At 43.2% G+C, this 27,212-nt stretch overlaps 1 protein-coding gene and 1 long non-coding RNA gene across 2 annotated transcripts in view; one reads left to right on the top strand and one right to left on the bottom strand.

Moving 5' to 3' along the window:
• The window catches only part of LOC133468265 (uncharacterized), a 51,461-nt gene extending 34,708 nt beyond the window's left edge, over nt 1–16,753 (bottom strand). Inside the window, exons 1-2 of the long non-coding RNA XR_009785436.1 lie at nt 16,399–16,753; nt 11,685–11,800 (exon numbers count right to left, since the gene is read on the bottom strand). This is a non-coding gene — a long non-coding RNA (uncharacterized LOC133468265). The remainder of the gene's footprint in view (nt 1–11,684; nt 11,801–16,398) is intronic.
• A 14-nt stretch (nt 16,754–16,767) lies between these two features.
• fermt1 (FERM domain containing kindlin 1) lies at nt 16,768–27,030 on the top strand. Its single transcript, XM_061753946.1, has 16 exons — nt 16,768–16,927; nt 18,900–19,054; nt 19,899–19,996; nt 20,407–20,542; nt 20,620–20,757; nt 21,457–21,637; nt 21,722–21,824; nt 22,200–22,307; nt 23,811–23,942; nt 24,091–24,140; nt 24,806–24,930; nt 25,017–25,123; nt 25,748–25,972; nt 26,042–26,166; nt 26,252–26,393; nt 26,502–27,030. Exons 2-16 carry the CDS (start codon nt 18,904–18,906, stop codon nt 26,673–26,675), a joined length of 1,995 nt encoding a protein of 664 aa, XP_061609930.1. The 5' UTR covers nt 16,768–16,927; nt 18,900–18,903; the 3' UTR covers nt 26,676–27,030.
• Nucleotides 27,031–27,212: the final 182 nt, after the last annotated feature.

Here is a 27,212-nt window from a genome sequence, read left to right as displayed (position 1 = left end):
ATTCTGACTGATAGCAAGACAAAAAATAGGTGGCTGAATTCAGCATTAAAAACAGTGAACAAAAAAATTGCTGATTTCGTCGTAAAAGATCTCCACATAGTTCCAATTATAAGTCATAAATCAATACACGTACGACATACATCGATGAATGAAGATATATATGTTCGTATTATTAAAAATCAAATAACTGTTTGTGTTGTGTTGTTTTATAATACTCAGTAATTCCTTTTCTATTTTCAAAATAAAAAACTCGGGACTCTGTGATTCCCACCTCTAATGAGTAACACAGGCTAGCTGTTCCACTAGAACATGCTAATGAGGTCCTGCTCCCCCTTCAAGTCTCACAGCCAACTCAGCTGCAAGGTGTATTTGTCACTCCTTCAACCTGCTGACCGACAGCCTGACAGCAGCGTGGTAAAGTTTGCCTCACCGGGCTTCCTGTTACTCGCTTCCTGTCCCCGCCCTGCACCTGCACCTGCACTCCCAACTCGTGGGTGATGTCATGGCAGGTTTTTCCTTTCCTCCCGGGAGTCAGTCATGGCATAATGTGTGAACATCCATCAGCAGGCTCTGGCTAAGAAATCAGTCAAAGGGCCCACACAATGAATGTGGCTCTTTATGGCTTCAAGTGATGACCTCTTTGGCGAAGCCAAGGCAAGTGGAGGAGAACGTCACTTCAAAAAGCCGTGAAGAACACGTCAGCGTGTCCTTTCGTTACCTTGTCAGAACTGTGCCTTCAAGTTCCTCGTAAAAAGTCCTTCTGCGAATCTTTACTGAGCTCTGCATAATGAAAAAGTGACCTTAAGGGCTTGGGGAGTAGTTCTGTTTTCCGGTGCGGGGGAGGAACAACCTCTAGATGCCCTCAATATATGGAGGAATAATTACAGTGGGCCTTTATACCATCAGTGACCGCAGTGAAATGATAGATTGAGGAGTGCGTACTACACTGCTTGGACAGGCCCATGACTAAATGGAAATATTGTTTAAGCACGAGTACATTTTTTCCGCTGACCTAAAGTAATGTTGTTTTTTTTGTTTTTTTTAAATATTCTTTTACATACCTTTGTACGTCAATGGCCAGGAAATACCTTTAGGCAAATGTCAGCAGAACCCACTGAGAGGTAGACAGGAAATTTGAATATTTATGTGTTGCTAGTTAGTAAAAAAATATTAGCTTACTCTTGAAGACAGCTGACAATTATTTTTCTATAGCAAAACTGTACTTTTCCATGTGTTCATGACAATCTAAATTCTATGGATATACATTAGTGTTCAAAAGTCTCCTATTCACGTTCTCGTTTATTTTCTCACCTGCGGAGTACCCAGTGTTTATTTTATTGAAGGCCTTTATTTGTACAAAAGCTGGGGTAATTGTAGAGCTGGACACGCAGATTTCCAATGACTGGTCGACAGACAATTCATACTTCTGTCAGTCAGACAAGAGTAGCATTTCTACACATTTATCCAGATCCTCACCAAAATATAATGGGTCCTTCCTCGGCTTCAACGCCACACCTCTATAAGGTTTTGTGGAAAATACTATCAAAGATACAAGATCCAAAAATTACTTCACACTTTTCGTCCTCTTAACACCCCTGTTAAAATCGGGTGCTCTTATTTCATGCAAATGACCTATTCACCCCACCCCCTTTCGACTGGGGGGTGTGCCAACACGAGAATGGCTTTCATTACCATGACGACCAGGGGCGGAGCTGTTTCGAGCCCCAAATATGAATTTTACTTTCCAAGAAAAGTAACCCGAGCCCACCATTAAGAAAGGAATCGATTGTATTTTCACTCATGGAGGCAGCACTCAATTACAAAGTTATTTTCTGAAATAGGCAGCTCACAGAAATTTACGTTGGTTGTGTAACTTCACACGTCACAGTCCAGAGTGCCAAATTGTTCTACCACCATATGTCCTATTTAAAACAAAAAAGCCATGGTCGGCCCAAGACTTCTGCATGTTCTTTTCCTACCATGCCGAGCCTCAGCAAAAATGCAGGCGTATTGCACCGTTGTTACAGAGAGATGACAAGGTAAGGAAGAATACTGAGGACTCTGCTCTACTTTCCGCCTTACAATTGCCATTTGTAAGGTTCGCAGTTTACCAACATACAGGAGTTGACACTGGAAAGAATCTCTGTACTGTCGCTGTGCAAACATGGTGCATTCTGTTGACTGGGGCATAAAATAGTGCTGTTGGGTTTTGGGTTTCCAGAGCGGGATCAGGGCTGCAGTATATTGAGTCCATGTGGAGAGTGCATTTTTAATCTGAGCCTTAGCCACAGTCCTTCCTGTTTCTAATTTGGCGCTGCAGTGGTTTTGTCCTGAGGCCAAAAGCCTCTCTTCCACAGAGTGTCTATTTCCTCTGAAGTGAATAGTAGCAGGTGTGCTGGCCCTGGATCCCTTTAGAGGAGTCTGCTTATGAATGGCCCACATCTCACTTCTTCTCGCCTGGCTTTGTTTTCCTTTATTTTCTCTTCTTCCTTTTAGGCCAACATTTCTGTCTGACTTGCATTCTCTCTCACACACTTCCGTTGCTGTTGTGTCTTCGACAGTCCTTTGTCGCTATCATCTCTTCCTTTTTCTTTTACTTTGAAGAGTCATAAAGCCAGTGCTGGGCTGATGAAAATATTGAAAGACTGACAAGAACAAGGTCAGTGCCCTAATGTATCAGTGTGCGTCATAAATCTCACACACAAAACAACCTGTGAAATTACGTACATGCAAGATAAAACACAACAGATCCATGACATTCCGGAGAATATAAAAAGGTCCACCAAACAATGAAAAGAAAGAAAAGAACGTTTCATTGTAACTCATTCAATCTATGAGCAGAGGAGACACGCTGTCACGCTGTTTCGAGGAAGCACTGCGATTGGAATTAACCTCCAATGACCTTCACTTCCCAGACGCCTACCCCCTTTTACAGCCCCCCCCCCCCCCCCCCCCCCCCCACGCTCCCTAATGAGTTGGACTTGAAGGGGTACAGCTTTAGTTATAAATCAGAGAAATCATCCCATCATGCCAAAGTCGTATTTTCACTTATCTCAGAGGGAAAACAAGGCAATGGGGGATTGGGGGGGCTCGGACGTGTCGCCTGCCAAAGATTTGTGGCCTAACGCGAGGGTGGAATACAGCTGCAAACCCATTAAGGAAATGAGAGTCCAATAAGACGGGCTGTTGAAAAGTAACACATGAAACTCTTAACAGTGTTTGTGTTTGCTCAATTTTGTTTCCATGTCATTTGCCAAAGCAGAACTTGGTGTAAAGGCTATGAGCTCACAATGTCTGCTTATGGAGCTTGTGAGTTTATAAAACATGCAACAAATAGGTTAGTTCAGAAGCAGAGTACGTCTGAGAGTCGTCTGTCAATGATAAAACAAAAAAACGATGAAATACATCCCCTCATGGTCTTCAATGAGCCATGATCCAAATGTGCCATTTTAAGACACTAATTTGCAGATGGAAGCGGTAGTCGTTGACCCTCCACTAACAATTGAGGTTAGCTGATCTCTGTGCAGGCCTCTCTCTTCCGCCCTCTGCTCTTGTGATTCTCGGCCAAACTCGACCGCGGACATTTACGTTTTCCAGGACGTTTCTGGCATCAGCACACACTCCCGTGTTTACACAAGATGTTCAAACTTGATGCAGATTAAACAAATCCAGTCCGGAGACCCAGACTTCAATCACCGCCTTCATTTCAACGTTAAATCGATTAAAATGGGGGCAGATCACCACGACCTTTTCCTCAAGGTTTGGGTGGGGAAGAGATTTGTACACCACTACATCCAGAAAGTATTTTGAGACTACTCATATGTGGATTGATGTCACCCACTACTTCCCACAGGCTTGCATGTGGTTGGATTTGCTCTGTGTGGTGTGGAGTATTTTCCTAAAAATCTCCAGAGTCCCCTGGCACAGGTTGTTTGGCAACGGTTCCGTTCCCACACTTATGTTTTTAAACGTCCTGGCTTTGTCCTCGCAAATCCAGACCAAAGCACACGTAGCACAATGCAATTTCATGAACACTGACTTTTTCCATCCTTACATCAGATAATCACTGATTACTTAAACTCAGGAAACATCGAGCGGGTCAGACACCAGCCATGCCAGGTTCATTTTCCCATACGAGACAAAAGACAGCTTCCAAGTTTGACTAAGGACAGGCTGCAGGCTTTATGGAACTGTTGTGTAGTTTGAGGATGGGAAATCCTACAGAAGCCTGAATGCTTTCTGACCTTTTCCTGAGAACAAAGCGAGTTTACCTTTCTCCAGAAAGCAGTTCCAAAGTTTGCTTCCCAGGAGTGTTAATTGTTTCTCACTCCAAAGGATGCCCTCCAGTTGGGATGCTTTTTGGCTTCTCACCTGGGTCCTTTCAATAGATGTGGGATGGGATTTGACCTTCATTGGTGCAGCTTTGGCTGGATTCCAGCTGGCCATCTGGTCCTAGCTAGAACAGCTATCCGTTGCCTACTCTATTCAGGATGGCTAGCTGTCCGCCTAATTGTATCACATTCTCCAGGCTTTGTCCTGGCATTCCCTCGCCAGCTAAAGGTTGCAAAAATCTCATCCGCCACATCAGAGGGGCTCTATTAACCCTTGACCCCTAGTTGGTGTGTGTAGACAAGGCCGCTCCTCACACCCAACGCCGAGCCCATTAACACGTCGCCCTGCAGCAGAAAAACTATTTTGACGGGCTGTAATTGGTGCTAAGTGATGGCGGACAAAGACCCCCTCTGTGCTGCCCGCTGGACTGAGCAGCACTGACCACTCACAGAGCTTCACGCTTGACATTTCCTTTCCGGGTCTGAACTGGGGAAGCCCCTTCCTGCACCACCGCCACCTCCTCCGGTTCCTCCATCCCCACAGCCCCCTCTGCTCCTTGCCACCGCGCTCCTTTGAAAACGTGAGATAATGAGGGTCTAGCGGGGCGAGCTGGCTGGAGCAGGATTGCGCGGTCCAGATCTGCGTAGGCTGATTAATCTAACGGCGGGGCCATTCCTTTCAGAGCCAGCCTAATTAGTTTATGTTAGCTGCAGAAGGTCAGGGGACGTGTTTGACTGAGGCCTTTTCTTTAAATGCCACAATGGTGTGATGATCTATGGATGCAGGTGCAGCAACCGGCACGCTTTAATGTTGCTGAGCCACTCCGTTATTCGGTTGAGTTGCTAACCGCTAAAGACAATGAGGTCTTTTAACTCTTGACATTTGACATTTACTAGTCTCAATCTGTTTTGACGGCTTTTCAAGTTCATCTGTCATGAGCTCAACTATTATACAATGTATAGGTAAACAACCACATATGTCGGATATTAGATAGAAAACAATTTACTACCAACTACTGGCTTAAAAATAATCATTGCAATGCTAGACAAAAGATTTACACCCACTAAGGTAGTATGCAAATCTCTCCTTCAATCAATTGTAGCAAAATTTAATTTGACTGTGTTCGTATTTGTGGTAGATGCTAATCCATTTAATGATGGGCTCATCCCAAATCCCCCTGTATCGTTTGTGTTCACAGGAATACGCCAAGGCAACCCAGCCAGACTTGACTGTGTACTTAAGACAGGTCTAGCTCCCTTCCCCAAAGGCCTATGCCATGCTCTCATCCCCCATATTTAACAGTCTGATGTCAGACAGGAGCAGAGGAGACTTTAATACTAAATGTCTGCCCCTGTCATTACCCGCCTGTGCGACCGCCTATCAGAGAGCTGTGAGTGATGTGGGAAAGCCTGGGCCCTGTCCTCCCAGCCCCTGTAGGCCAGGCCGCCTCTACTGTCCAAACCAAACTGAAAACTACAGGACAGGCACGGCTAAGAGTTGACATCAAGGAGGAAGTGGGCTCTTTAAGCCCACTCTGTGGTCAGGCAAGGAGAGAAGGCTGGATAGTAATCTCGGCCATCTTTTTCTTACACGTTTTCTTCCTGTTCCTCCATCCCGTTGAGGCAGAGTCAAATGAACAATTTTAATTACGGTTACAGATAAAGTTGCAGCTGTTGAAGCTGCAAATCTAACACAATCGTTGGGCTTGAACCAGGTTTGGAGTAATGCCCAGATTACATTCATCATTGTATTTGTGGTGTTAATATATCCACTGATAACCAGCCAGACATCAGACATAACTTAAAATGGTGCATCCACACTAACATCAGGTTTGGTTTAGTTGAAACGAACTCTGGTGAGATTTTTGGTGCATGACTATTGATCAGTATTACCACACTACTGGACACTTTAAACTCCAGTGAAGACTCTCTTCACCATTTGCACAGTTGTCATTGTATCAACATTACCGTACTATTTGTACCCTTACATTGCTCAATGACTTTCTGTAGGCTACTTATATGTTTATGTCCTAAATGCATATTTTGTTATAGTGGGTTGTTCGCTGTAGTACTAGAGAGGCTCCAACTACCTGAAACAAATCCCTTGTGTGTTTTATCATATTTGTCCAATAAAGATGACTCTGATTAGTTTAAAAAGACCTCTATGGACCAGAAAACAAAAGTGCAATTAGCCTATTTATTCGTGGAACAGCATTATTATTCCGAAAGCTGGCTTACAGCGCAATCTAAGTCAAAAACAATATCTAATTGGATATGGTTTTACTTTTAGACTGAACCAGGGCCCGACGTGTGCTATAAAACGTGCCATGTATTATTTTTGGGGTGTGATCCAAACCAGAGAACCAAAGTGTGAACACAGCCTCAAACTCCACGTCCAACATCACCATAAAATCTTAACAGTATTTGCAGTGCTCTATTTACAAACTCACAATATGAAAATCATGTTTACTAATACTCCAAATCCTGCTAGGCCAATTCATTTCTGTCCAGATTTTCCAACACCTGCGGTGAGGGAAAACATGCCAGCTCACTCCATCGGCCAGCAGCCCATGTGATGTGGCCCTCTATGAGAGGACACCTGCAGCACCCAGAGTTCCCACTTGTGAAAGCATCTGAACAGGGGGGTGGGGGGTACGAGGGGAGAGTTGGAAGCCCAGACCCAGGTTTTGCCTCGAAGGCCTTAACTATCACTCCAGTCCACGGGTTGCCTTTGGCCTTGCTAACTGTTCCATGAAATGGGCCCCAGGAACAGTGCAAACCTCCCAGAAACAGGCCGCTCACTGTTAGCCAACAGTGCTGCCTTTGTGTGAAAATTGTCAAAGCTGGCCCGTTAGTGCACCGGTGCTGCCTTTCTTTTGAGCCTCAGCTGTGAACAAACAAAGCTGGCTAAAAAGGTTTGCATGATGGTTAGCTAGGTAGCTGGCTAGCTGCCTCAGTGCCTGTGTCAATGAGAGGAATGATGTGTTTGTGTTTGCTGTGTCTTGCAGGTGGGGCTTCAATGGCAAATGAGACAGGACGCAGTCAATGGCCTGCTGATGAGGCCGTTTTTGGTGTAAAGATGAGTACAATAGAGGAGTGTAAATCTACAACATCTTGTGTGATCCAATTTGTATCCAGAATGGCTCGGTGCTTCATCAGATTTAACCTCACATTTTCTGTAAAACTGTTAAAACCTTAATAGTAGTATTGAAGTCAAGATCACATGAACAGAGACCAGGTCAAGACCAAGACTTTGAGAACTTAAGACTAAGTCAAGACCAAAACTTTCAGGAATTCAGAACAAGTCAAGTTGAGACCAAGTTGATCGAGTTGTAGTTTTGAGACTGAATCAAGACTAAAACTATGGACAGTTGAGACCAAGTCGAGAACAAGTCTTTGTGGACTTCAGCTCAAGTAAATACCTACACTTTCTTTTGAGTTAAGGGTATACAGCTTTATGATGTACAGTCAGTACATGATGACACTGCTCAACCTAACAGTGTGTGTGTCTGAGAAAAGGACTACAACCGAGAGACAATGAAAGCAGTCTTAAGGCCAGTCCTCTAGTACTACAGCACTGGTAAATATTAAGCCAATCATTAAGGATTATATTAGATACTTTAATCTTCATTCCTCCTAGTTTGTCATCAGACCCAAGAAATTATGCACTAGTTTATCCATATTGTCAATGGTATTTGTATTCGTGTTTCTCAAGTTCATAGTAGACTCTGCTCTCTCCTCTTTTAAGGCTTTTGGCTGTCACTATTCACTGTACGAGTGGACAGGACAGAAAAGGACAGGAAAAGAAAAGCACAGGCACCACTAGTAGCACTTTCGTTGGACTGCTTTTCACTTTTTTTCATAATTGTTCCCTAGTTGCTGTTTTTTTATATCTACGCTCCCTGTGCCAATATAATTCAACATCCACAGCCAAGCAAAATATTTGCAGCATGGCCTGTGCTTCTAAACTGAGCTGGAGTTTGGGCAAAAGAGGTTGGTCCTTGCCAGGAGCACTGCACAGACAAGGAAATGAGATACAGATTCCCTTCTCATCCAACCACTCTGCTTCTAATTAGTGCTTCTTTGCTTGTTATACAAGAAATAATGCAACAAGTAAAGACATACATCTTTCTCAAGCTCTGCTCTGACGTTTTCTTGCACTTAAATCCACACCTTGCATCGCAGCTGGGCTACGTGCAGGATGGCTTGATGGCAAACTGACTGTTTACCACTTCTTTGGAACAGATGACACAAACTGGAGGGTCAGAATCATTTACAGTTTGTGCAGTTCCCCACCGAGAGGCCCAGCAAATGCTTCTTCCACAGACTGTGTGGGGAAATATTTGCAATGGTTTCCATCCAGATCTGGGTCACTTGGTTCCACACTCACGGCACAGGTGAGGTGGAATAGGAGTTGTCTGGCACTGGACTTTAGACGGCCTTTACTTTCCACACGAGAGCAGTGCCACAAACAGTTTGCAACAACAACAGAGGCGTTGTGTCCGCAGCTCGCCACGATGCCAACCGCTGCCAACTTTGTCCGGGTCCCACAGGACAGTCGCCGGACAGGCCCCTGTACCTGCTACAAACCGGTCCGGTCAAGATGGGTTTTTGACTGGGAGCCCTCGGGAGAATAGCGAGCTGTCGTCCAGCGGCAACGAGCAGTTGAAAACAGCCTCTCTCCCGTCGAGTGTGTTTTGGCACGCGAGGGCTGCAATCATGCAGGATTAGCCCAAGAACTCCATTCCGAGGCTGGACCAGGCCTTGTTCCTGTCACCCTGTCAGAAATGATATTTACCTACCACTTTTCCGAAGTGTAGCGAGAAATAAAGAGAGTCTTGAGTGATCGATGGAAATCGGGCAGGTGTGCAATGTTGACTCAAATATTTTTAAGAAACCCTCCCGCTCCAAAACATCTAAACACAGATGCCCTCATGTTAGGTTTCACTTCAGTTTAAGAAAGACGGACGGACAGACATACAAACACTGTGGAGGAAACCCACAAAGGTGCAGACTCTGGATTTTATTTTCACCTTTGTTGACATTTGGACATGCAAGCAGTCCTGGTCCAAATTAGTATTGTTTGGTCTTAGGAGAGCACTCACAGTCTCATGTAATTACTTTTTGACAAATTTTATCCAAGAGGAGACTGAGGGCAGCAAGAAAAAAGGCCCTGGTAAACTGCAAAAAGGCTGCCACAATGACTACTTCCAAAAGAGGGTCTCATGCATCTACTTTTTGAGCAATTTTATCTGAGAGGAAACTGGGCCGCTGTAACAAAGTGGAGACTGTGGAGTATAACTTCATAACTTTTTGTAGAGCACAGCTACTCGCCTGTGTAAATGCTGCAGCACGGAATGTACCCAAACAAATGTCACGTATTTACTTCACAACCAATTTTTAAATCGAGGAGGAGACCGGGCGCAGCAAGAAAACAAGCCTCTCCAGCAAAGCGGAGACTGGAGTACAGGATTTAACTGGTGCTGATCCAAATTAGGATGGTTGGGCCTTGGTGGAGGCGTGCATTCAATCTGCCTTTACTAGTACATTTTTTTCTTTTTTTTACGTTTGGCAAGTTTCTGGCTTTTATGATTGTTTTTTACTTTAGTAGTTGAAGCAGTAAAAGCTGTGTAAAAGAAGCACGTCTTATCTAGTAATCTACTTCACCGATTACACAATCAAACTTCTGTTTTGCATCTTTTTCAAGTGTTGACCCAATTTGACACTCGGCGGGAATAAAAGAATGCAGCTCCGAGTTTATAAATCCTAAGCTATGCGAACGCAAAGCTGGGATATATGAATGCAAAATGTGCTCAAAGCGAACCTTGCCTGTTGTTTAGCCGCTTAATAGCAAAAGCAGCCTTACACATTCAAGGGAGTGAGCTCACCCCTGGCCAATGATCGGCCCACAACAGGTGCAGCCCTTTCGCTTCCCTCTCCTCGCACTCATCTTGCTGCAAGCTTGTTTTCCTCCTACATGTGGAAAACATCTGCAGCGGTGGTCCGTCTGTGTCCCCCCACTCCACCCCCTCCCCATCCCCTTATTTACTCCAACCGCCCTCGACTTTCTTTCCCTTCTCATGGCAGGAACAAGGATTGTAAATACGAAGAGGTGTCACTCCTGGGATGAAGGCGACGTCTCTTTCTGGACGCAGGTCGGCGCTTTGCCAAGGCATATTTTTATCATGAAACAACAACATGGAATGAAAATGTCATGTGCTGCTGGTGTGCTAATTTGCCCTAAAGCATGTACAAACAGGACGTCTCAAACGTGCCATAAAAGTGGAAAGGAGGTTTAGCTCAACATACGCTAGGGACATCTCCCAAATAGATCACAGAGAGAAAATACGGGAGTGATTTCAAGGCCGTGGAACACTCCTTTGGTGCTATTCTACATTATTTCAGGTTTACTAACAAGCTTTACATGTTAAAATTCAGGAATATATGGCATGTGCTCACAACTGTGCGCAATTGAGTGTTCAGTAATTGTGGGTTAAAGCAACTGACTAGCTTGTGTAGTAGTTTGTGGTCTGAAGAGCAGCTGCATGAGAAGCTGAGCTACACAATCCAGCTACAGGACAGTGCGTTACGTTTTCATTGATGCTTGTTGGTTGCTTTAACATGGATGGACAGATGGACTAAATGCTGAGCGGAGCAGCAGGCAGAAAGAAATTCAGAAATAGTTGCCCACGCAATTGTGGAATTGAGTCAGTCTCATCTGATTAGTCTTCAAAAGAAGAACGGCAATCGGGATCTCTACTGCTACTACTACTACTACCTGCTGCTGTGATAACTCCTCCAGGCAACATTATTATTATTATTATTATTCAGTATATATTACTCTAGCAAATTCCCATGGTTGTGAAGGTTACGATCCGAGATGCACTATGGTCCCCCTCTCCCGATGCATACACATGACAGAGATTGCGAGAGAGAGGTTATGTGTGTGTGTGTGTGTGTGTGAGAGTGAGAGGGTCTGAGCAGGGCTTCCTTTCAGTTACCGGATGAATAGCTAAGTTCAAACAGTAAGCTAGGTGCTAATGAACTGAATCCTGTCGGGGTTTGCCATCCACCCCCACAATAGCTCCATTCACAGAAAGCCGGCCACGGAAAGTGTCGGTAAAGTTATCCCGGCTTGAGTTTATGCAACCTTTTCTAACCCTCAGTACGTCTTTCTCCACTCCCCCCGGCCCTTTAAGGTCGGGCCAAAGACAACACTAACCAACATCAGCTGATACAGGCAGAGGCTAGCCGGATTTACATGATTCAAAATGGCACCCATTCATGGCCGGTCGGAAAAGTGGACGTGCGGTGGGAAACGACACGAGGCCCCCGCTTCCTCTTACACTCTACCTGCGAGATCGGTCACGGCATCTCCAAGGTGTCAGGGGGGCCGTTTCCTCCACAGCACAGCGTGCGACGGCACGGCATCAAATCGCTTCCACGCCACTGCGTCTGAAATCCAGGCCCTGCAGAGGAAAAGGTGGTATTTTAAAGCCATTATAGGCACAGTGTTTCCTTCTCTAGTCTCTGAGGGCTTTGACAAAGCTAATAAAAGTAACAGGGGCGCATATGGCTTCATTCAGCACACCTGACTTGCACAAAGGGACAAAAAAATGGCATCAAACTCCCTCTTATGCCGGCTGACAGTGACGACGAAAGAGAGAGAATTCAGAGGTTATTATATACAATTTGCGTCCCACAGTCAGCCAAGTTTGAGGTGAATCATCGCCATCTCTTACTTACAGTCAGAACAGAAGAATGACAAGGAACTGCCAGGGACAGGTAAAAGGATACTGGCGGTTTACGGTAGCCACATTTCCCAAAGAGGTACCGTATTACGTCCTTTGCTGTAAACCCTCTACAGAACAGCCTTATATGCCGCTGACATGCAGTATTTATGACGGCCCGAGCAGGCACCATGAAAACATTTATTCTCATCAGATGTTTCCATGCGGAGAACGCTGTGCAGAAACAACGGATATCAGAGGTGGCAGCCGTGGCGTACAGCAATGTAATTCCCATCATCCTTGCACAACCCATCTCGCGAGCATTTGTTTCTCCCTTGGTAGAAGCCGAAGGCCACACAGCATTTGCAACATTTCCACTGTGCAGAACCACATCGGTTTTATGCATTTACTTTTTGATTAATTTTATTCAAGAGGAGATTGAGGGCAGCAAGAGAACATGCCAGATGAAACTGAAAACGCTGCCACCCTGAATGCATCCACAATACAGTCATCTGTATTTAATTCTTGGCAAAGTCTATCCAGGTGGAGACTGGGGAAAGCAAGAAAATGGATCGCTGCAGCAAAGTGGAGACTGTGGAGTATAACACTGCAGGATCCAAAAAGTGATGTGAGTATGTTTATGTTTGTCATTTTTCATCACACATCCTGAAATGACTGGATTTTGTCACCTATGTGACCCCGTGTACTAGGAACCCTGGTGGCTCAAGGTATAAGAAACAATACATCAAAGTCTTACTTTTGCTGATAAAAAGCATCAATCGCGAGTAGAGCAGGTGAGATTTTTTTGCAAATTTAGCAATAAATGTTGCTTTGACCTTTTTGCTTTCTGAAAAGTTTTCACACTTTTGCATTTTCTATTGCATGAGGCGAACATTTTTATAAGCCTCAACGGAAACCTCTAGATGGTTCCATTAATAGAAGCGCCGATGGCTCCACACTCATGTAAATAAACAATTAACCTGGAAATAGAGGAACCTTTATGCTGAGCTTTGGGTTGCAGCGCAAACACAGTCTATCTGAAGATATTATGATATACTGTGTTCACCAATTAGTTAATTTTGAAGAGAACTTTCTAAAATTATTTGTAAACTAAATAAGATACCATGCATGTTATCTTGCGCAACGAGGGATTTTGTGACCTCCACAGAGGTCGAAGGCTTCCGAAAAAATAAATTGAGAAGCCGAGACTGGAAATGTATTTTCAGGAGCGTGATGAATCTGAGCTTTAACTCTCGGCGGGGCCATAGGGCAGCAACCCGTTCCAGTCCCCTGAGTCTGGTGCTGTCAAGAGCTTCTCTTTCCGTGCCTCTTCTCAGGCCTCCTGACTCCCCCCGTCCCCCTTTCGGCACTATTCCCACAGGAACAGGCCCGGCGGTCTCACTAGGCTGCAGAGGTGAGAGCGTCCATGGGACTGGGGGCGGGTGGCGGTGGGTTGGTAACATTATGAAAACAACACTTTTGAACAGTGTTTACCTCCGCACCCATATTGAGTCATGAATTAGGCCTCCGTCAAGCCATCAAAGCAAGCGGTGAGGTAGTTCCTTGTTGCATTCATGACTCCCTCACGTCTATCCCCTCCGCCCCACTAAGTCTCTGGAAGAACCCCCCCCCCCCCGAAATCTTCCCCAAAGCACGAGCCTCGGCGGCATGAATGGGTCATTGTGATGCGTCTCCGTCACGGCAGCGAATGTTTTCACTTCCATTTGATCCAAAAGGCGAGGCTGCTAATTGGGTAAGCGTGTTCCCAGGTCACCGGGAGGTTTTCCCTTTCCGTAAATACGGAAAGTCGGCAAAAAAAAGGCCTTCACAGATGCTATTTCCCGGCTGCCTTCCATGTAATTTATTGTGTCTCAAAAAGCGCACTTTATCATCAATATTCACCCTTTTCCATCACTCAGTGCAGGTGTCATGCGGACGTGGCCTCAGTCTGACTGGTTATTTTCCACGCTTTCCGAAGCTCGGGTTTATTTGTTGTTGTTTTTTTCCCCTCCGTAGAATTTACATTTCCTCTCGCACGAGCCCTCCGGGATGATATCATGTCCCGGCACGACATATTCGCTATGTTTGTTTTGGGTGAGGGGTGCTGCAGCCAAATGGAGACTGTGGAGTATAATGGGATGGTCAGTTTTATACTTCAAAATACTATCACCTGAGTAGTACCAGGAAATCAAAAACACTGCCGCACTGAATGCATCACAACAAGGGTCTCCTGTATTTATTTTGGGAGTTTTATCCAAGAAGAGACTGAGGGCAGCAAAAAATAAATACAAAATATGGGCCACTGTAGCAAAACAAAGACTCGGGGGTATAAAACGGCCGCATCCAGAGCTAAGACACAGCAACAGGGTAAGCTAAGGAGACAAATTGTATCCAGGAGGAAATACTGCAGTATAATACTGCAGCGTCCACAGGACGTGGCAGGGTAAGGCTTAGACAAATTTTAGTAGAGAGGAGACTGAGGGCAGCAAGGAAACAGGCAGTTGCAGCAAAGTAGAGACTGTGGAGTATACAGTAACAACAGCGGCACCAGCATTGGGGTGTCTGAATCTTGGGTTTTCTTTGTTTTTTGCTCTCCCGTGAAATTTAAAGTACATTTCCTCAAGCCTTGGTATGATCTCATCTGCAGGGTGCGGTCCAAAATGGTCAAGTGGTCAGCGAGAGTGTACTGGAAACTGCGGTTTGAAACCCCCCACGATACCATGTCTTTAGGGCTCTCAAATGCTCACTAAAGGTCAGAGGTTCGACATGGACCTCTAGTTCTTTATTAGCCAAAACATGTAAAAGGTTTGCCCCTCCATAAACACTCAATGCCCCCTGGGATTGTTTACTTTAATTGGATACGCTTTGTTAGCTACAGTCTATAAAACCAAGGTGGAGTTACATTAGGGAGGCAAATGTCAGCTCCTGTTTTAATTCCTGCAAGACAACAAAACTGAGAATTAGTCCTCAAATCCTACTACTAGTGGCCGTGGGTTCAACTCTGACGTGATCTACTGGCGCCATCATGTGGCAGCAACAGTGCTAACGTTTTGAACGCGATAAATGTAAAATAAATCATTAACTCTGTCATTTTAATTTGTTTTTCCAGTTTATTCTTTCTGCGTGTCAATGTAGAAACTTGAGAAGTGGACGTGTGCAATCTTAGTCATGTTCCTCTTACTGTGTGACTAATAAGTAACTGTCTCTTCTTGCTAAGTAAATAATTAGTCAACTGTCTGGAGAGTCATAACTGATTTTCCTGAGAGTATTATGAAGAGTTCCAACCATACTGGAGACTTTATTATTCTATAAGCCATATTAGGATGCTCCACGATCATAATTTCTGCTGTTATAAACGAGGGGTTGAAAGAGAGGTCCAGTTTAGGAAAATGTACATTTACTGCACTACTCAAAAAAGAAAAGCTGTTAAAATGTCAAGCAGGTTAAAATAAAACTGCAGTCCCATAAATCCCCCAAAGAGTGTGCAGATTATATAAAAGAAAAGAAAATAAAATATGCATGTTAAAATGTAAACTGTATCCCACTAAAGTTGCACCAAATAAAATAACTAGTGTAAAACCTCGCTTTTTATCGGCTGTTGTAAACAATTCCTTACTTGAGATGTTCATGTGACATTATTTATAGATAAACAGACTTATTCTTTGATATTAGAATGTGATTGTGAATTTTGTCAATTACGTTTCATGGCATTTTATCGACCACGAAGGAAATTGATCGTTCGAAAGTGCACTCAGTCACTGTTACCCGCAAAAATACGCTGATTGTGTAATTAAATACATCTTGGAATGGCTCCACTCGCCAAATTGTGGCTCATAATGCTCCATAAACCTCTCCAGACATGGGAGTTTATTGGGGAGGGGGGGGGGGGGGGAATTATCTTGATAAACAAGAAAATATTACCAATCATCATCACAGTGTCAGTCATGCTGGTGAAGGACACCAATGCCTCCTTAACTAAAGGTGTCAAATGCCAATATAAAAAGGTTTGTAAATTTTTATTATTTTTTTTTACTCAAGCCATCTCTATAACTTTGGTGTCATTTTAAAGGGTTTTCAAAGCCATTTCCAATGAAACAAGTTTTTTTTCTTCACATACCAAATTAGTGGTGCCACCAGAAAGAAAGCCTTTTGTTGTACTGTACATAAAGTGCACGCTTTTACCAAAAGAAGCCAGCGGGTGGGAGGCTTCACACACACCGACAAAGAATAAGTCACCATTCCAAATAAACTGTTTTAAAACCAAATGTTGGGGAAAAGTGACCATGTTTTCCGTACAACTGGTGATACTATGCCGTGACTCATCCTGATTCACTCACTGGGAGGGATGTGGGCACGTAGACAGGATCTTGAGGTTGCTTTTTTTTTTGTCACAATGCGGGGCTCTATAAAGAGAAGGAAAAAAGAGAAAGAACACCTGAAATATGGTATCTTCACTTCATTTTTCATCCAATATCTTTTTAGGGCTTAAATCACAATGATGATATGGACAGAATCGAGCTAACATGCTAACTGAATGCTACAAACTGCTTTTACGCTACTTAGGAGGCAGGAAGCCAACCCGCGCTAATTCCAAAGTATTTTATCAAAACAAAAACCGGTAGCTGTGTGTTGTTAACCCAAAATAAGGTGTTTGTTGTGTACGCAAGCCTCGCTTTTCGTACTCTGGGGAGGGGGGGGGGGGGGGGGGAGCGAGCAACGCGACCACTAGACGACCACTTCCGTTGTCACTCACCTGGCGGCTAGGGGGCGTGGATTTCGTCTGAATCGAGCTCTCGTTCCCACTCGCTTCCTGACGCCACTTCTCACGAGAACTCCACCGCAAGTGCCACAAATTCCCAAATCCAGGTAAGAAGCCTTTTAAACAATGTTCAGTAGTAGAATTTTAATGAGGAGAAGGTGATATAGTGGTAGAATTTTAATGAGGAAAAGGTGATATAGTGTGTGTGCGTGTAACTCGTTTTTGGTTTTCAAAGTCTGTGCTAAAGTAACTTCATGATTAATTTACAGTTTTTTTAGTAACAGCAACACTAAAATGGCATAGATTAGTAAATAAAATTAGTGTGAGCATCAGAGTGGGTTTGTTCTTCTGCTGAGTTGTCTTGAACTGTTAACTTCCCCTTATGAATCACAGCTTAGCAATATCCAATTGCACATTTTTAAGCATACATTTATACTGGTACACCATTCTTTATGATTTAGAATATTAAAAAACATGGTTTCCCTTATATTTTCTTTTTACTTTGTTTTGTTTTTCAACATAAAATGGAAGCGCAGTATTAATATATAGATCAATTGGGATGCAAGCTCACAATTCAAACCACTACACATTGATTTTACTGATTTGCCCCATTTTATCAAGACCGATGAATCACTATTACAGACGAGTGTGAGAGGGTGATTACATTTTCAGCATTTCTCTAACTTCGAAACAGCAGATTGGTTCTCCAGTGCAGTACATTCGTGTCCCTGCTCGTCATGCATTCCACAGCTGAACCCTCCCTGATCCTCCTCCTTTTCTTTGTCTCCCCTCATTACCTGCCGCCCCCGCCCCCCCCCCCCCCCCCCCATGTCTTTCATTCCTCACTTATGATATTAATAAATATATAAGCTGAGCTTTGCAGGCCCTGCAAAAGTGAGGTTACAGTGACACTAATTGGACAATTAAATTATTTTGAGAATTGCATCAAGTAAAATCTGGATTGCAAGTAAAACATTAAGAAATGTAATTATTTATTTTTGCATTCATCTTAAAAAAATACTTACGTGACTAATGGTGACTTTTCTCAGTCAGAATCAACCTTTTCTTGTGCTAACTTTTTTTACAACTTTAATCTACTTGCTTAAAGTTTCTTTTCTTTCTCTTCAGTGTGGCCTCACTGTTGTAATGTTTACTAACTGACGACAAAATTAATATGTATGTGATCACAGGAAGTTGAGAAACATCTGTTACAGCTTTTGTCCCAGTTGTTGCCCAAAATTTCCAAAGAACCAAAACAACATAGTTGAGTGGAATTCCCCCAGACAAGCATTTAATTATAAGCATCTATGTGTAATGTTTTTATATATTGCCGTATTTGTTTTATTTCCCATCATTCACATTTGCTTTAACATATTTTTGTTCATATCCTAATTTAATTTAGTTAAATTTTGATTTTATTTTTCCATTACACTGAGTTTTATTTTATTTATTTTTTTCTCATCTGTATTTTATATTTTTGTATATCATCCATATTGTATTATTTATTACATCTCTTATTTTTATTTTCATCATCCATATTGTAGTTTACATAAGCTATTTTAAACGTTTGAAATAATAATTCTAATAATAATAATAAGAAGAAGAAGAACAAGATTATATTTTCCATTCTACATATTTATTATTTATATTTTTGGGCATCATTCATATTTATATACATTTTGGTTGTCATGCATATTTTGTTTTAATTGTTGTCTTATGTCAAGCCCACCATATTTGATTACATTTTTATTTTCCCCATCTATATTTTTGGGGTTGTTTAAATCTTATTTTTACCATGCCACAATATTTTATTTCATTTTGTTATTCCATCGTCCACATTTTATTTTATATGATTTTTTTCTGCATCATTCATACTTTACTACTTCATCCGATCATCCATATTTTATTTGACTTTTGTGCATTACCTATATTTATTTGACTTTTTGCATCGCGCCATATTACATTTTTATTTTCCATCCAGCCATATTTTATTTCCCTCCTGATGATTTTTCACACATCATTCATCATTTATATATGTATTCTATTTCCTACATATTTTTTTCTGTGCTCTATAAACAGAGCCATGATCACAGCAGCCGAGTATGGGGAGACGTCGTGGGAGCTGCAGGTGCACGTGGACCAAAAAGATGGTGACGAGTCCATGCGCTTTAAACTGCGCGTGAAAGGCGACCTGCACATCGGAGGCCTCATGCTGAAGCTGGTGGAGAAAATCAGTAAGTGTCAGACGACGGAACAGTTGAACGCCAGCCGCTCTTGAACTCTATACAACTGTTTGCCAGGCCACGCCTTTATTTGGGCCTCATTGCTCCACGCTGAAGTGCCATTGTTCTCAACCGCAATGGCTCATGTTGCCCCGGGGCACAAAGTTCAGCAAGGATCTAATCTGATCATACACAGCCTTGTCAACATGGAGGAGCTCACGTGGAGGACTTTGAAGAGTTAGGAAGTGGCGGCGTAGCATGTGGGGGGCAAGGCGAATGCCAATTTGGGGGTCCAGAAACATTTCATGAGAAGAAAATAAATACAATATATGTGTCTGCTGAATGCGCCGAAACCACACCCCACTCAAATGTCAACTGTCAATCAAATATAGTACCTCTACTATGACCTGGAAAAATGCTTAAAGCCTCGGGTGGCTGGAATATATGCCACCTGGTTGTCGTGGTTCTTTTCCGTGCCGTGAGAGTGCAGCCAAGCCAGCAGACTATCCGAAGGGAAGCTGCATTTTCGGGGTATAGCTAGCTAGCTAACTGCACGTGGCAATTGCGCCAGATAACCACTGATGTGAACGAAAGCGCTCAAGTTCTTATAAAGTTGGGGAGGGGCAACTCATGCTAGGGGGGGCAAGTGCATCACGCGGCACCATTTTAGCTACGCCCAAAAACTCAAGAAAACTGAAATGGTGGACAAACCGTTTAACGCTATATCTTCACAATTGAGTACGACATAGTTTTCAGTCTGTGCATGTTTTCAGCAATTCTCTTCAATCGTGTATAATGTATTTAGAAACAAATCTCTGGACTTTAAATGTTACATATGTGATGTTTTTATGTGCAGAGGCTCCCCAGGACTGGTCAGATCACGCCCTGTGGTGGGAGCAGAGGAAATGCTGGCTGCTCAAGACCCACTGGACCTTGGACAAGTACGGAATTCAGGTGGGACACACGGGAGAAATAGGAAGGACATCCTTGAAATGTAGCCATTGTTTTTTTTGTTTTGTTTTTTTTAATTCCCAATGCATTTCTGTTTCGCTCAATACCTGCAAAGGCGCACTCAAGGCCAAAACATTTCTCAGCTGCAAAATCAATGAGAATAACTCTGGATCAAGTTTTTTAATGGTTAAAAAAAACAAAAAACACTGGTCGCTTTTTCTGCTGCCCTCAGTCTCCTCTTGGATAAAATGTGTCTCCAGTAGGCCCTCATTAGCTTCCATTGTTGTTCATTTGCATGTCTCATGGTTCAACAGATGTATTTCATGAGGTGTGGATTTCTCTGTTTTTGCAGGTTTTAGGATGCTACTATAGCTCAGTATCAGGTTTTTATGTTTTTTTTTCTCTGCACAAAGGCTGATGCAGACCTGCGCTACACCCCCCAACACAAAAGCATACTGTTGCAGCTTGCCAACATGAAAACCATCAAAATGACCGTCAGCTTCTCCGGCGTGGTCTTCAAGGCAGTGACGGAGATCTGTCAAATCCTCAGTGAGTGCATCCTCCCTAGCCTTTTGCCAAATTTAATTAGATTTGTCCTAAATTGGCCTTCTTCTTCTTCTTGTCAGACATCAGGCGGCCTGAGGAACTGTCCCTGCTCCAGCCTCCTGATGATCACTCCAAGAAGAAGAAAAAAAGAGGCAAGAATTCTCCGCTGGAGGACATCTGGGACATTGATTTGGTCAGCGGCAGGCCAGGGGGATCAGGTGCTGGCAAAATACACTCACCGAACATTACTGTCCTAATGTCAAACCTCTTATTTGATACCCTAAACCCTGACCCCATAACAGTAACCCCTGCACCCTCTACCATACTACCCTAAACCTAACACCAAAACTCTAAGCTCTAACCCCAAATTGTAACCCCTAACCCAACTCTCCTATGCCTAAGACCCTAACCCTTAAAGTCTAAACCCACAACCCCCTAAGACCTAAACCTAAAACATAAACCACTAACCCAAATCCCTTACCCCATAACTCTAAACATGGATTCTGTAGCACCCTAAACCTAACCCCAAAATGTTTAATCCTAAAAACCCCAACCCTAATAGCCTAACCCCTACCCCAAGACCCCTAATATGAAAACCCTCACCGTAACCCTAACACCCCTTTCCTAACCCCTAAACTCTATCCTAACACTCTAACCCTTAATTCATAACCCCAACATGCTAACCGTACCCTCCTAAAACCCCAACTCTAACCCCAACCGTAACCCCTAAATTCTACTACATCCTAATCCCAACCCTAAACCCTAACACCCTGTAGTAAACCCCTAACACCCAAAACCTAAACCACCAACTCATAACCATAACCCGTAAGCCTCACCCGATCACCCAAACACCGTAACCCCTCAACCTCAACCCTAACCCGTCCGATCCGATGACATCCACTATTCCCCCAAACAAGGAACGACGTACAAAACCATGACGGCCACCTACGACCCCGAGAACGGGATGCCGGTGTCGGCCACCAGCCTGTGGTTCGGGGAGAACCCCCTCGCCGACTCCCAGCCCAACCTGCCGCCTGACGAGCTTGCCAAGCTCTACCAGCCTCTGTCCCTGGAGGACAAAGCCATCCGAAATGCCGGGTAAGAAGACGTCAAAGTGTTACTGTACGTGATCCTTCCTCTGACGCCGTTCACACTCTTAACCACTTGACGTGTGATTGACAGGTGGCTGGACTCTTCGCGCTCCCTCATGGAACAGGACGTTCAAGACAACGACAAGCTGTTGCTGCGCTTTAAGTACAACGTCTTCTTTGACCTCAACCCCAAAGTAAGCCAAAGGCATTGCGGTAGACCCGGGGCTTCATTTTTCAAAGAGTGCCTCGAACAGGTTCTAAGTTAGTTCGTAGAACAGACAAAAATCTGTATTTATGAAACGTGCGGACACCTGTCGTACGCTTCTAAACTGCCACACTCGCACGTCTTGCCTCATTAGCATTGAAAAATGCCTCCAACTTACCAGCCCAGGGTATTACATACTTACTCCTGTATTTTATTATATTTGTTTTGAACAGAAGTCAGGGAAAAATTATGCCAAGCAGGCACATGAAATGACCTGGAGGGCTGAACCAAGCAAGCGGGCCTTGAGTTTGCCACCTACTGTCTTGTCCAATTCATATTTGGATGCATGTTTGTTGCGTTTCAGTACGACGCCGTGAGGATAACGCAGCTGTACGAGCAGGCTCGCTGGTCCATCCTGCTGGAGGAGATCGACTGCACCGAGGAGGAGATGCTCATGTTTGCGTCACTACAGGTGAATATGTCGACGGGATACATATTTTCTGCCAGTTCATTAACAACGAGGCTGCAAACGGGGAGTTATTAGTTTGCAAAACCAAAGTCAACATTGACAATGAACACTCAATATAAAATGCTAAATAATGAACTGATCATTCAGTGCATGCATTGACATAAAGAAGCAATGAGTCCACCTGTGTCAAAATTCCGTGAACTTCGTCATCTAAGACAACCAGAACAGTCCACTTGCGATCAATTCAATGCCCTGAGAAAGAAATGACCGGCATGAATGAGAATATTCACAGGCCTGCGTGAACCTCTTTACTATTTAATTACAAACCAGTGGCAGTAAATAGTTCTGGTCTTACCGCAGCGAGATAACCCAAATTTGTACACAAGTCGCTAACGCAGTAGTGAAGTCATAATTACAGTAAATGCATGTCTGAAAAATGAATGAATGTAAAATAAGCGGGGAAAAAAAGTGAAAAACGTTAAGTACTAACGATGTACCTAACCTTGAAACATATATTGCGACCGTCGTCAACCTAGGAACCCCTCCCTGTCTTGACACTTTCTGTTGGAACTTTTGCCGCTTTAGTGGGTGTCAGAGCGCAACGTTTCTTTATCCACTTCCTGGTCTTTAAAACCCTTCACGCGTCCTCAAGATTTTACGGCATCGGTGCGAACCATCCCGGCGTAACACCACGGAGATCAATTACAATAAAGTGTCTTATCTTCCAAGAAGCTGCCTTCTCAGCGCTCTTAAAACTGATGACACATGAAGAAGAAGAGGAATCAAACCTCAGCTGTACACGCTTACTCGCTCGTTTCCATCACGCCTTACAGAGACTGAGTGAGGGGTCAGTGGATGTTTCTATTTGTCCATTGAATGCAATTTTTTTCCCCCCAAGGTTATGCACCGATAAACCTTTGTTGACGGTACAGACAATGTTTAGATGTCCTTAACTGTCATACAACTCTAAAAATAAATGAATGACTCGCGTAAAATAAATAGTCTCGAGCAGGGGTGCGCAAACCTTTGCACTCGAGGGCCACTTTTGGTTTTTGAAAATGAAAGATGGCCAAGTCATTAGTGCATTTCCTTTTGTAAAGATTATTATTTAGAATTAACTCTCATGTAATTTTTTCTCACAATTGTGACACACTCGTTCTACTCCTTACCGCGACGCATACTCTGTTTATACCATACATACACATACCCTATTCAAAGGTGAACTAAACTTGTCCGACTTCCGAAGTGTTTCTGTCCCTCATAATCGATGTGAAAAGCTGAAATTCACCCTCTAATCTTTATCTTCGACTCAAAAGCTGTGCTGATCTCAAATCCAAAGCGATGCGACGCTGCCATCTACAGGGATATGTTTGTCATCACAGTGGTTTACAAGCCTGAATTTCACAGACAAGCTGAGCAAGGCCATCTTCCATGCCTGCCTGTTAAAAAACACACAGTTACTCCTTCAGTACTCCCTGGACTTCAGTTTCCGTCTTGCCTTTGCAGTATCACATCTGTAAACTGACCATGTCCAGTGAGCCGCTGGACCATTCCAAAGAGCAAGAAATCGATGAAGTAGAAGCCGCCCTCTCCAACCTGGAGGTGACGCTTGAAGGCGGCGTCTCAGACAGAATTCTGGTAAACATATTTCATAACGGTCATTTCCTCTCTTGGGGTTCTTACAGTAGAAAACAACTGGGGGTTTTACCGGTGGGCCTCCTTTGATTGCATGTCTCCACCTGGCCATGATATAGGATAATTGACACTTGTTCGTTCCAACCTTCAGGAAGACATTACAGACATTCCAGAGCTGGCAGATTCCCTCCGACTTTTCAGGTAAAATCCCACATAGGTACACTCCTGTTGTCTTTACTCTGTTGTCACTGTCAAGCGTCCACGGATTACTATAAATGACACCATGACTTCTCCAGATTGGATTCTCGACATTGTTAATGGTTATCCAAAGGGGAAAAAAAGCTACAAAAAAAAAAAAAATTGGACTCATTTTTAACAGTAATACAAGTCTAAAAACAAGTTGACCACTGTAAAAAAAAAAAAAAAAAAAAAAAAAAAAAAGTGAAACATCAGAGAGTGGACCAGTCATACAAGTGTAAAAAGAAGTCAATCACTGTAAAAGATTGTTTTTTTTGTTTTTTTTAAACTTAATAAAGATAAACTACACAAATGACTTCTTGAGATTCGACTTGACATTTTTAACGCTTGTAAATGGAAGTTAACCACTGTAAAATGATGCAAATGACGTTTCAAGGTTCGATTCTACATTTTTAAGACTTATACAAACATGAAAAGATATTAACCACTGTTAAATAATTCTCAAAATATAAAAGATTGGACTCGTTTTACACAAACATTCAAGTGCAAATAGAAGATATAAATAAAATATATACAGCTTGAAACAACAAAGATTAGATACATTTTTAATGGTCGTACAAGTGTAAAAAGAAGTTAACAACTGTATAAACAACTTTCTCCGAACTCAGACCAAAAAGACTGACACTGCGGCCTTACAAAGAGTACTGGTTTGTATTCAAGGACACCACCATCTCCTACTACAAGAACAAAGAGGCCGCTGTGGGAGAACCCATTGAGCAGTTTCACCTGCGAGGTAACGTGTGACTTCATAATGATTCATTCCTTCTGCATCCTTGCGAGTCCCATGATCTTAAACTAACGTGGCCGTGTTCTCCTCAGGCTGCGAGATCGTCCCTGACGTCAACGTCACGGACAAGAAGTTCGGCATCAAGCTCCTCCTGCCGGTGGCGGACGGGATGAACGAGGTGTACATCCGTTGTGACAACGTAAGCTCCTGTGCCGCATACTGCACATGCGCAAAAAGAGCCTTTCAGCCTTCCACATTTTTATCAATTATTATTTGTACAGTACATATTTTTAAGCTGTGTGAAACTCCCCAAACTCTTATTATTCTTCCCCACACTCCTATAAACCTTTGGCATAAACACTTTCTATACGCTTAAACATCTTTTAAACTCTTAAACATACAGAAATGCACAGCAGTACTGTACGCTATGTGTATTTTATTCCTTGTAATAAGTGTTTTAATGCTTTTTTCCCTCCTGGGGTTTTAATGTTTTAGCCTTTGAAGCGTTTATTTTACCCCCCCCCCCCCCCCCCCAAAAAAAAAAAACAATTACAGCATACACTCAAAATCCCACGTTATGGCAAATATCAATATGAAAAAAAAATCTGCTTCACTTGCTAGTTTTTATTGTTAAAATACACATTGCAAAAATATTTGTTGTTTTTTTGGGGGGGAGGGGAGCTGGAACAGATTAATGCCATTTCCATTCATTTCAGTGTGCAAATATTTTTTGGGGAGATGAGACTACTATAAATGGTAAAACAAAACAAAAATCTGTAACGATATGAAGTGTGTCAAGAACAGTGATTTTGTGGTGCCGCAGGAGACGCAGTACGCCAAGTGGAAGGCGGCGTGCATCCTGGCCTCCAAGGGCAAGACCATGGCGTACAGCTCGTACAAGTCCGAGGTGCGCAGCATCCAGTCCTTCTTGCAGATGAAGAGCCTGGCGCCACCTCCTGGCCAGGCGGCGCCCGACCTGGACGCCATGGAGATGAACGCTGAGTGTTTCGTGTCGCCGCGCTACGCCAAGAAGCACAAGACCAAGCAGGTTAGTTACTTTACACCAACTACTTAATTCCCACCACTTGTTGTCACTGATTGTTATTGTCGTGTCAAGCTCACAGCACGTATCCTGGAGGCTCACCAGAACATAGCGCGTCTATCCCTCATTGATGCCAAGATGCGGTTTATCCAGGCCTGGCAGTCGCTCCCGGAGTTTGGCATCAACTACTACATCGTCAGGTAGTGTGTAATGCAAAAAAAAAAAAAAAATGGAATGACATTCATGATCCATTATTAATTAAGGAAAGTGTCTTTGTTGTATCAGGTTCAAGGGCAGCAAGAAGGACGAGATCCTCGGCATCTCGTGCAATCGCCTGATCCGTCTGGACATGTCCACCTGCCTGCCCGTCACCACGTGGAGGTTCGCCAACATGAAGCAGTGGAACGTCAACTGGGAGATAAGACAAGTAGGTGATAACAAAAATCCGAGAAAGACACAGGAAGTCTGCTATTTTGGTTTAAGGTGACTATTTTCGGGTCATTTCAGCCATTTCTGATTTTGTGTGTGGTTGCAGGTGACCATTGAGTTTGACCAGAACGTGACCATCGCTTTCTGCTGCCTGAGCTGCGACTGCAAGGTGGTGCACGAGTTCATCGGCGGCTACATCTTCCTCTCGACGCGGTCCAAAGATCAGAACGAGACCCTAGATGAAGAACTATTTCACAAACTGACCGGAGGCCAAGAATGAGAAAACTCATTGTCATCATGTAATGACGTAGTGATACTCTTTATTGACGAAACACAGTAATTCACTGCAGTGGATAAAGTCCTATTGTTATACAATCCAAGAACTCAACAGAGCAACAATGTCATGAATTGTGTGGTTATTATTTATCTTTTTGTAAACATTTTTCAGCATTTTGATCTGCAGCCAAGCCAAGACCTGGTGTTGTTTGTGTAAATAATTTTGTTGTCAAACTTTGTAAGACTTGACCTTTGTAACAATGAATCCATTTTTATGTCTTTATTACCTCTTTGTGACTTCCTTGTTGTCCTTATCTGCCTCTCCACAGTTATCTTTTTATATAAATGTCGACGTGTGATTGGCTTGTTTTTGCTCTTTTTAACCCTTATATTTCTTTATTTTATTTATTTATTTATTTTAAACAAATGTGAAGGTCATATTTATTTTAGTTCGTTAAGGTTGGATAACACAGTGGTGAAATATACGTGTTCCAGTACTTTCCGAAAAACAAATATTACATCGATGATTCTGAAATCGGAG

The sequence above is a fragment of the Phyllopteryx taeniolatus genome, chromosome 18 (assembly GCF_024500385.1).
Source record: "Phyllopteryx taeniolatus isolate TA_2022b chromosome 18, UOR_Ptae_1.2, whole genome shotgun sequence".
Lineage (NCBI taxonomy): Eukaryota > Metazoa > Chordata > Actinopteri > Syngnathiformes > Syngnathidae > Phyllopteryx > Phyllopteryx taeniolatus.
The sequence above is the reverse complement of the archived record's forward strand: the minus strand, read 5'-3'. Positions and strand labels throughout refer to the sequence as shown.